Raw genomic sequence first — 10,653 nt, 5'->3', positions numbered from 1 at the left:
GGAGCAGGAGCGTCCGCGGCTCCCGAAGCTCACGACTCTGGCAAGGGATCCCGGTTGGGCGGTGGACCCTGGCATTTAAAAACTACTGAAAAGTCTCGCTGTTGAAGTGACTCGGCGGAGACCGCTGCCACTTGGCGTCGCCGGGTCCCGGTCCTTTCTGAGCCGTCCGGGCGGCCCAGGCGACCCTCCGCGAGACCGCGGTCAGCTCCTGGGAGCGGGGAAGAGCAGCCAAAGCCAAAAGACGCCGCGGCAAGTTCCCGGAGCAGTCAGCTGCAGCTTTCCCTTCTCTCTTCAGTTACAAGTCCCCCGGCAGCTTCGGGCGCTTCCTTAGAGAAAATGAAAAAAGTGAAAAAGCGTGGAGGTGCTAGAAGTCGCTGACATTTTCCGTCGAAGCAGATCCTCTCGGGTCCATCCCTTAAGCAGGATTTCCAAACTCATATGCATCCTTAGCGGAGGTATTCCATGTTGACAGATCTCTCGCCTCCCACAAAATGGGGCCGAGGAGGCGGCCGCTGTCTCCTCTATGGGCGCCGCCATTTTGTGAGGCGGCGGCGCGGCGGCAGGAGCCCGGGGTGTGTGTAATGGTTGAATAGAATGACCCCCTCTAGGGAATCCCCGGCGCTGACAGTTACGTAAGGGGCTGTGCGCAAGTGCGGCGTTTAGGGAATCCGCAAAGCTCGGGACTCGCAGCTCTGCGGCCCATCTCTCCACCACCCCTAAGAGGACTGGTGGGGGAAGGGACGGAGGACCTGGTCTCCCTTCTGCCCCGCCCCCCCTCGCCTGCAGCCTGGGCTTCGCTTCTCCACTCCCCCGGCCTCGTCTCCGCCCCTCACTGGCTTCCGAGACACTTACTGGCCCTTGGGTGTCAGGAACTTCCTAGCCATAGCCTTATTCCAGCCCCATTTAAGAGGCAAACTTTACTTGAGAAATAATGATTCCTAGAGTGAGCACCGGAAGCGTGGCTGGACTATATTACATAATTCTTTTCACTACCAAATAAATGTTCTCATTGGAATCACCACCTGAAATAATCCATCCAACCCTTTACTAGCCTGTGACCTTGGGTGTCGGTGACTTTGCCCGTAGTGGCCATCGCGGAAATGGGAATAATAATATGCTTCAAAATTCTTGAAACTTAATTAACATTTGCAGCAAACGGCTGACCCCAACACCCCTTGTAGATACAAACTTATGGTAGTATTTGTTGAGATTTGAACAGCCTCTTTTTTTGAGCTTCAAAAATATTTTAAACCGGGATCGCATTTAAGACATTTGAGAAAAAGCAAAAACATAAGATTTTATTCAATATTTGTTTTAAGCAAACTATAACATACCTTAATATAAAAATATAAACGTTAATTATTATCGTCCAAGTTCAAAAGATTGCTTCCCAATCAGTTTAATTACTGTTTGCATAACTGCACAGAATAATCTAGTTTGAGAAATGAAACCAACCAAAGTCAAGATGAATTAAGAGCATGATTCCATTTCCACAGAACTAGGACAGACAGTTCACATTGTATTTAATTTACAGTTTGCCAAAGTTAGTTTGTGGGTAAGTCATGGAAAATGTGCTAACCAGGCCCCCCCAATACTATCACCACAAAGCTCAGAAAAGCTGATTCTTTTAGACCTAAAAAAAAAAAAAAGGTGACAGGTTGACTTTATTCCGATCAGTGAATGAAACTAGCGTGAGGAGCTTCCCCTCTGGGCTTCCTTTCCCTCTCGAGCTCCACACTAGTTCTGTCGGGCGGGCGGGGACTCCAAGGCGGCCCTGCCAACTGCCGGGCCGGGGACGCGAACATCGCCTCCACCCCTAACCCTGGAACAACCGGTAGTGGCCGTTTCCCCGCGCCTCCCCCCTTTCCGCCGGCTTTGTGTGCGTGTGAAATGTGCGGCACATTGCAGATGAACCCTAAGCCCGGCGAGCCCAGTCTATTGTTCCCCGCGAGGAGCTGCCGGGGCGGTGTGGAGTCAGGCGCAGTGCCGCGGCCGGCCCTCGGGGGTCGCTGTGCGGCTCTGGCTGCCCGGCCGTGGCGGCGACGCTGGAGGCGGCAGAGAGGGAGGCTGGCGGGGAGGGAAGCGAGCGGGCGGGCGGCGCGCAGCGGCTCGGCTGCCGCCGGTGCCTTCTGCCCGGGGACGCCCCGGCCGCGAGGCCGCGCGTGAATGTGTGCGAGGGCCCCGCGGAGCTGCGGCCGGAATACACGCTGTCACCCCGCTTTCCACAAACCACCACACAGACCTCCCCCTCCCCACCCCCAGCCCCGCCTGCCCCAGCCCCGCCGCCGCCGCCGCGGCCGCCGAAACTCCCGGGCCTCCGGCCACCCCGGCCCCTCACCGTCGGCTCGCCTTTCCCCTCGCCCGCTCGCGCGCCCCCGGCAGCAGCACCATGTTGAATCGCGTCCCCGGGCCGAGCCTCCCGAGCCGGCGGCGCTGAGAGGCGGGCGAGAGCCGGGCCGCGGGAGGGAGGGAAGGAAGGGGTGGGGGCCGCGCTCGCCCCGCGGCTTCGCGCGGATCCGGCAGTCGCCTGCCCCTCTAGTTTCGCTCCGATTTCTTTAAACTTTTTTAGAAATTCCCCTCCCTCCTTCCCTCCTCTCCCCCTGGCCTCCTGCTCCCTCCTTCCCCTCCTCCTCCTCCTCCTCCCCCTCCCTCCCTCCCTCCCTGCGCCGCCGCCGCCGCCGCCGCCGCCGCCGCCGCCACCGCCGGCCCATGACTGAGCCCCGCCGCCGCCGGCCGAGGAATGGGCTCCGGGCTCTGGTAGGAAGCGCTGGGAGCGGGGGGCGCTTTTAAAACACCGATCTGGGTTTTTTTTTAAACCTCCTTTGAAAAAATAATGGCAAACTCGACGGGGAAGGCGCCTCCGGACGAGCGGAGAAAGGGACTCGCTTTCCTGGACGAGCTGCGGCAGTTCCACCACAGCAGAGGGTGAGAGCAGAACCGGGGGGGCAGCGCCGGGGCGAGCCGGGGCGAACGGGGCTCTCCCGCTCGGGCCGCCGCGGGGTCCCGGCTGACAAGTGCGGGGCTTTCTCTCTCCCGCAGGTCGCCTTTTAAAAAAATCCCTGCGGTGGGTGGGAAGGAGCTGGATCTTCACGGTCTCTACACCAGAGTCACTACTTTAGGCGGATTCGCGAAGGTGAGTGGAAGTTTTAATTTGTATTTCCCTCTCGCTGGCCTCCTCCAAAAAGTCTCCTTTGACCCCGGAGTGGGCGCTCGGGGCCGGGGGGGTGGCCTGCGGGGGCCAGAGGCGTTCTTTTCGCTCCCAGCCGGTGGCACGGAGGCGGACGGCGGCGGGGCTGTTTTTGGCCTGGTGGCTCGCGTGCGCGCGGCGGGCGCGGGGCTCGGCGGGCGGGCGGCCCGGCGCCGGCTCGCGCCCTGCCCGGTGCCCGGCCGGCCCGGCGGGGTCTGAGCGCCGCGGCGGGGAGTGCGGGCGTGCGGGGCGCCCGCCCGAGCCCCGCGCCCGCCCCGCGCCCGCCCGCCCGCTCGCTCGCGAGTCAGCTCTGCCGCCGCTGCCGCTCTAGCACAGGCGGAGACACAGAGACACACAGACTCTCAGAGCAGTTTTCGTGCAACTCAAAATTAGCGCGGGCAGGTTTAACATCGATAATCGGCTGCGAAATGATCCCGGCAGCCGGGGGCACAGCCTCGGCCCCGTCGCCCTCGGTTTATACAGCTAACAAAAGAAACCAGGACCTGTCTCCAAATAGCCATCTTAGGCTTCAAGGCTAGGCAGAAGCTGTAGGCCTCAAAGAAGGGCCTATGGAGATGGATAGATGTGGGAGAGGGATCGGAATCGGCCCCGGCCCCGGCCCCCCCAGAACCTGCGGACGTCGCTGTCCGGAACAGTATTGATCCTTTTGAACTTTTTTTTTTTTTTTTTAGTGTAAACGGACCGCGTTGAGATTTAAAAGGGGGCGACAGAGGGACTTGCGATTGGTTATTGTCCGGGCTTCAAAAACAAAACAAACCCACCAACACCCCCTCTTCCGCCCCCCAAAACAAAACAAGTGCTATTAAATACAGGGCTCTCGGGTGAAAACACAGTGATTCAAGCAGCCCTTGCTTAGCTACTCTCACGGATCGAGCCGAATCACCCACCGATTCCTGAGGGATCTGCAGATCTCTGTAGAATGGGTATTTATTTCAGAGTTAAGTTAGAGTTTTCTTGGATTGTGCACTTTCAGACAAGTGTGGCTGTGTTTTTAACAGGTTTCTGAGAAGAATCAGTGGGGAGAAATTGTGGAAGAGTTCAACTTTCCCAGAAGTTGTTCTAACGCTGCCTTTGCTTTAAAACAGTATTACTTGCGGTGAGTAGTAGTTACTCTTCCAACAGTGTTGGGAAATAAGGGATTTATGGGGAGATTTGTTTTAGCAAAAAGAAAAAAGAAAAGCCCCAAGCAAGGAACAAACCTTGCACATCAGTTTCTAAACTTCTGCTAATTTCAGTCTGAGAAACATTAAATATCCACAAGGGAGGTTCTAAGAAGGAGAAAGTTTTCCTCACCTATTTTAGGATTGTTTACATTTTTCATACACAATCATTACAGGTGACACCCCACCCCCCATCTTGATAAACATTCTTTTGTGACATTGTTATTGATTGCTTGATATCCACAGAGGGGCAGAAAGGTGATGCTGAGTAAAGAGTCAAGATAGTTAATGAAACTTTGTATCCCTTGGGAAATTTTTTCTTTGTTTTGGAAACTCCTTTGCCTTTTTGAATTCTGACTTGAAGATTTTGTTAAAAAATGAAACCTCTATGTGGACCCGTGTTACTGAGTAGTTTTTCAGTAGAATATTTCTGCATAGCATAGCACGTTGGTGCCTTAAGTGTCCAGGATTGTTTTTGTTTTTTTTTAAAGAAATTCTTATGTTTTTTGAAATTTTTGACTGACTGAAAAGCATTTAAAATGATTATTATCTATTTATGAAAATTAGGGATGCTACAAAATGGAATACTATAATTGGGATTTTCTTTCATTCTCCCCCTTTTTTGACTATTTGACAAAGTACATTTCTTATTTAGTTGGCATGCGCTATAGTTTAGATAATATATTTTGTGATTCAGCATTTATTTTTCTGAGTTTTTCTCCTAGGAATACTTTGATATTGTAATGTATTATGAGGTCATCATTTATTTTTCGTATTTAGTTATCCAGAGGTTCTTTAGTTGGTGTTTGTTATTTAACACTAAAATAATGCTCTTCATATTTTTTGTTTCTTAATAATGATGTTATAAAATGGCCTTTTTTAGGTAGTGTGGCTACTGTATAATTTGAGTTTGGCATTTATCGTTGCTCCAAATGCAGTATCCAAATGTAGATATACTGTGTTATGTTCAGCATTCTGGAATAGGAAATGCAGTAATTGCACAGGTGTGCTTTCTATTGGCTATCTTAGATTGACTTCATGCTTGAAGCTGAAGAGTTCACATAACTTTGTGAGTAGTTACTGAGTTGCACAGATGTCTAGAAAATATTAAATATGATTAATTATCTCTTGTGAATGTGTGATGGCATGTGTCAGAGTGCTTTTTAAAATAAAAGATTGAAATGAAAAGCAAAGTAAAACTAAATTAACCTCCAAAACTGTTGATTTTGTAATGTGGTGAGAAGTAGAGAATTTTTCATTCGTGGTGATACTTATTTTTTCAGTTACAATACTGAGGAGTACTGTTAATACATGTCTTGATTTTCTGGTAATAAGTTTGAATCATTTGAGTTTTAGACCGTTTAAAATACATGTTTTAAAGTTATATCTAGTACTTATTGGATGATTTATTGATTTCAGTATCCAAAAGGTGCTGTATGATATATATGTTTCATGGGATGTGTGTTTTTCTGAAGAACTCCCAGTTTATTACAAGTTACATAAATACTGTTTTTCCAGTTGTGATTTCTATCTTTGGATCATATCATCCATTGATTATACTTATAGGTACCATTTTTAACTATATAGTTTCCAGATTGTTTGGAACTCCTTGTGCTATTCTCAGATCAGTTTGAGTTTTATGCTCTTATTAGAAGCTACATTTTGAACTATGTCCTTAGCTAAACTTGTTTTTCCTCCATATGTCACTCTCCAGGTTTGTTTTTGTAGGGTTGTAGCTAGGCTACTAGGAAAAAAGTTGAAGCATTTGTTTTGGAAAATAAAACCATGTGAAGATTTTCATGGCTTGTAAAGAAATACAAAAGAAATATGCTGGTCACAAACTGGGTACTACCAACCTTGGAAGATTTTTTTCCATAGTGGTGTAATATTGCTCAGTTAGAGGACATGTATTATGCTGGGTTTTACACCTTCCTCTGAAAAATCTTAACTGGCAGACAGGATGCCAAGCTTTCACAGTAATTCAGTTACTTAACCATAAGAGTGCCTTTTCATAGTAAGAAACAGTAATCAAGTGACTTTGTTAAGTTCCCTCTTTGATATATTGAATTGAATATCATGGTTTCTGATGAGTAGATAATGCAGTGTGTTTTATAAATCACAGGTGGACCAATTTTTTTAAAAAAATATGAATGGCTGTTTCATTTGACTTCTGTAAGATTGTCATTCCATGTGTTCTCATTTACTCTGCAAGTTTAATATTTGCTGACATTCTTCTGTAGTTTCATTATTAATTAGATGTGTAATTGTTAGCCTGGTGTTTTATGATGTAGTTTCATGATACTACATTTAAATAAAGAAGAGCAAGCTAATGCGCTGCTGTGTGTGCACATAGATATGTGTGTGTATATGTATAAATATATATATATACACACTAGAATTTTTGTGTTCATTTTGATGCATAGACATTAAGTATAGAGACTTGAGTTTAGTTGTCTGTCTAAAGTTAGCTTGATTGTATCCGACATTATTCAGTTGTAGATTGTTCACAAAAATTTCTCACAGTCTAAAATTAAAAATGCAATTGAATGTTTTAACATTGGCATTTAAAAGTCTGGCTATTGCTCATCTATGGTGTCTATATATTTTGTTTTCACTTAGGTCCTTTCTTGGTATGTACATCTCAGTATGTTCCACAGATATTTATTATTGGACTGTCTTTATAAGTTTAAAAAGATAAGATATAACTTCCTACATTTATTATAGATGAAGAAGTTAAAGTACAGAAAAGTCTAAATGGCTTTAGAGGCATTTGTTATTTCAGCAAAATAGTTGTATTCTTGACATGTGTTCAGTAATATTTAATCAGTCACTTATGAATTCCCTTCTCTAGTCATAAATGATTTTAAGAAATTAAAATATAATTGGAAATTACTTATGGTTAAATTTATGCCTGAGTGTATTTATACTCAATGTGTTCTTTATTTATTCAGTTAATTTTATATTTTTGTTCTGTTTTGGTGCTAATATTGGGGGACAATTTACAGGTCTTTTTGTTTAGAATTTAAAGCCTTGATGTGAAGACTTAGATAAATATTTCAGATATTTTAGTTGAACAATTTTGTTTTAGCTTACTTAGGCCAATAGTACGGTGATAGTCAAGGTTAACTTGATGTTCCTATTATAACACTTGACTTTTTGAAAAAGAGGTAGAGTATCTTGGACTTAAAAAAAATTGTTGTACAAAACTGTATATTGCTGGTTTTCTTACAACTGTTTTACATGGACCTTCCTTTGGAATAGTCAGAAACTTAACTATAGAGTTTTCAGTTTTACTGTGAATTTATTCTTCTTTTTCCCGCTTGGTGGATGAAGCCCTCCCTTAAGTTATAGAAATGAAAGTCTGCATTTATCAGGTAAATAGAATAAATACACTTGTGTGTTGAGTAGTTAGTATCTACCATGTAGATCACTTTTTTTTTTTAAGAGAAAGCCTTTTATGAGTCACTTGATATTAAATGATAGAATGCTTCAAAATTTTAATAAGTAAATTAATAAATTGAGTTTGTGTATCAATAGAATTGATAAATTGTGATTTGTTCTCCTCATGTAAGGAATGAAAGTAATATGGAGACTGGAAGAAAAACTGTATCTAAAATTATTTACATATGCATTTAAAAATTAATTTTATGAACTGTATCCTTCATTTTGAACAAATCTGATTTTGGTATCATCTGATATTCTGTTACATTTTAGAGGGTGTGTAAACTTGTTGAAAGGAGAAGTAGAAAGTAGAAAAAGTTGAAAGACTTATCAGACCTCAGCTAGGCTGGTGTTGTGTGTTAGAAACCATGTTCTGAACAACTCAAATTTGCCCTCAAGTAGAAATAAATCTAACTCTTTCCAGGGTGGATAGTTTCACTGAGGATGCAAACTAAGAACTGTAACTCCCAGAAATGTTTATATGTTGTTTTGCATTTAAATTTTCTGCCTTAGCTGTTAAGTAAAAATGTCTGTTTCTAAAGAGAATCACTTTTTTATAATCCTACCTCATCTCTGTTATAGATTCAGTGTTTTCAGTTTGGATGTGTGTGAAATCCACTGTAACTTTGATAGAGAAGTACATCACTTCTGAGAATATTTTATAATCTGAAATGGAATTATATTGGAAGTTGAAAAAGGAAGGAAAAACATTTAAATTCACTGGAATTTAAATGCATTGGTCAGTGAGTTAAGTACTCAATATGTGTTTTTAGGTAAAGTATTTAGAGTTTTTATTATTATTTGTGGGGAGGCTGCTTATCGGGTATTTTCTTGAGTGGTATAGTCCCTACTAAAGTTTACTAGTAAAAATAAAGTTTGTTTGAATTGGGACATATAGAGTTGTGGTGGGGGGTTCTCCCTCTCTTTCTTTGATCTGCCACCACCATCCTCACCACACTCTTGGGTATTTAGTTAGAGTGGAGATTCCTAATTTGTGCTATATAAAACAATTGTTTCCCTGAAATGTCCTTGAAAAGTGAAATGAATATGAGCATTATAACAATGCTAAATTTGTGTTACCTTACTGAGGGACTTCGTAAACTTTATTTGGTTACTGTGCCTTGTGGATCTTAAGACAATTTGGAGAAACACTGTTACCTCCCTCCTGCCACCTGTAGTAAGTGGTGGTTCCCAAACATCACCACTCATCATAGGGGAATGTTTGAGGAACATCTGCTAAGTTCTATGGAGCACAGTTTGGGAACCTGAGCTAGAATAAATGAGAGTTAAGGAAGAAAAATTTTAAGTGTGGAAAATGAGAAATGAGAGGTAATTATGTGTATTTATATAGACATATATAAATACAGATTTAAATGATTTTTATGGAGCTATTAAGTTGTTTATCAATGGCTGTGCAAAATTATATTGTTAACACTTAAATAGTTGTTCGAATAGGGGACATTAAAATTATCTTGTGTTCATTGCCAAGGAGAGAAAGGTAGCCGAATCATTGTGTTTTGTGGTATAGTAATTATTTTTATTGAAATGTAATAGTCATGCTAATGTCTGTATATGCTTCAGTTTTACCATTTTAAAAACAGAGGTCATAATTATGAATTTTGATTTCAGGGAAAGCTGTTTAGAAGTAGCTTTTGGTTTAAGGACCAAACTTCCTGGAGATAAAAATAGAGATGTTAGAATTAAAGATTGTCATCAAATATTTTTATGGTTTGAAATTGTAATTGTAATTTTTATGGAAAGCAAAAGTATTGGCTTTAGAATTTAAAATAAATGTAAATAACATGCCTAGTTCAGTTATCCATAGTAGAGCCCAGTAAGTAGGCAGGTTGATTCTTTTTAGTCAGAAGTACACAAAAATGTATATATGTTGACTGATGCTCATATTGATTGCCTATCGTAAAGTTTATTAATGGATTCTCTTTGTAAATTAAACTTTTGGGGGACCTGAAATAAACAGATGGTTCAGAGCAAATTGTCACTCTCAGTAACTTTCAGATTTTGTGAATTTTACTAGTATGTTTTCGAAGAACTTTGTATTGAAATGGAGTCTTAACATATATTTTTTTGGTTTCAGACATTAAAAAATACCACTTGTGCTTGGATACTTTTTGAGTATTCATCATGCTATGAATTCAAAGTTAATTAATTGATTATATATGCTCCTTGTGACTAGGTATAATGCAAAGATCTATTGCTGGAACTGAAATCTCTTAGTGATATCTAGGAGTAGATGCTGCATTATAAATTATTGCCCCCAAATGCTAGATTCATACTTCAATTAATGTCTAAGTCAGTGTTTGCAGGTCTACCCCATCTTCCTGCAAGAGCATTTGATGGCGGGGCTAAATCTCTTGTTCTGGCTGTTTTATCTCATTAGTCTCTTGATGGTTCCCTTTTCCTTTTCTTGTCATGCCATTGGTTTATTAAAATAATGGGGTCACTTGTCCTTTGTTGTTGTTGTTGTTTAATTCCTAAGTCGTGTCCGACTCTGTGCAACCCCACGGAAGTAGCCCACCAGACTCCTCTGTCCATGGGATTTCCCAGGCAAGAATACCAGAGTGGATTGCCATTTCCTTCTCCAGGGGAACTTTCTTTAGAATGCCCTAAGTTCTGGATTTGGTTGACTGCTTCCTTCTAGTGTCAATTAACCTGTTCCTCTATCCCCTGAATCCATTTCCTAAAAACTATTAACATTAGATCTAAATGTTGAAAAAATTCAAGTTTAGTATTTTAGGCATTCTTTAATAGGTATGTGTGTGTTTAGTCCCTCAGTCGTGTCCGACTCTTGGGACCCCATAGACTGTAGCCCTCCAGGCTCCTCTG

At 43.0% G+C, this 10,653-nt stretch overlaps 1 protein-coding gene across 1 annotated transcript in view; it reads left to right on the top strand.

Annotated features, from left to right (window-relative positions):
• The first annotated feature begins 2,694 nt into the window (after window positions 1-2,694).
• ARID2 (AT-rich interaction domain 2) overlaps window positions 2,695-10,653 on the top strand; it is a 208,286-nt gene continuing 200,327 nt past the window's right edge. Inside the window, exons 1-3 of the mRNA XM_070788568.1 lie at window positions 2,695-2,925; window positions 3,040-3,133; window positions 4,207-4,304. Of these exons, the coding sequence (XP_070644669.1) occupies window positions 2,834-2,925; window positions 3,040-3,133; window positions 4,207-4,304 (284 nt within the window). The 5' untranslated portion in view covers window positions 2,695-2,833. The remainder of the gene's footprint in view (window positions 2,926-3,039; window positions 3,134-4,206; window positions 4,305-10,653) is intronic.

Source organism: Bos indicus, chromosome 5, assembly GCF_029378745.1.
Source record: "Bos indicus isolate NIAB-ARS_2022 breed Sahiwal x Tharparkar chromosome 5, NIAB-ARS_B.indTharparkar_mat_pri_1.0, whole genome shotgun sequence".
Taxonomy (NCBI): Eukaryota; Metazoa; Chordata; class Mammalia; order Artiodactyla; family Bovidae; genus Bos; species Bos indicus.
This window is presented reverse-complemented; position numbering and strand designations above follow the sequence as displayed.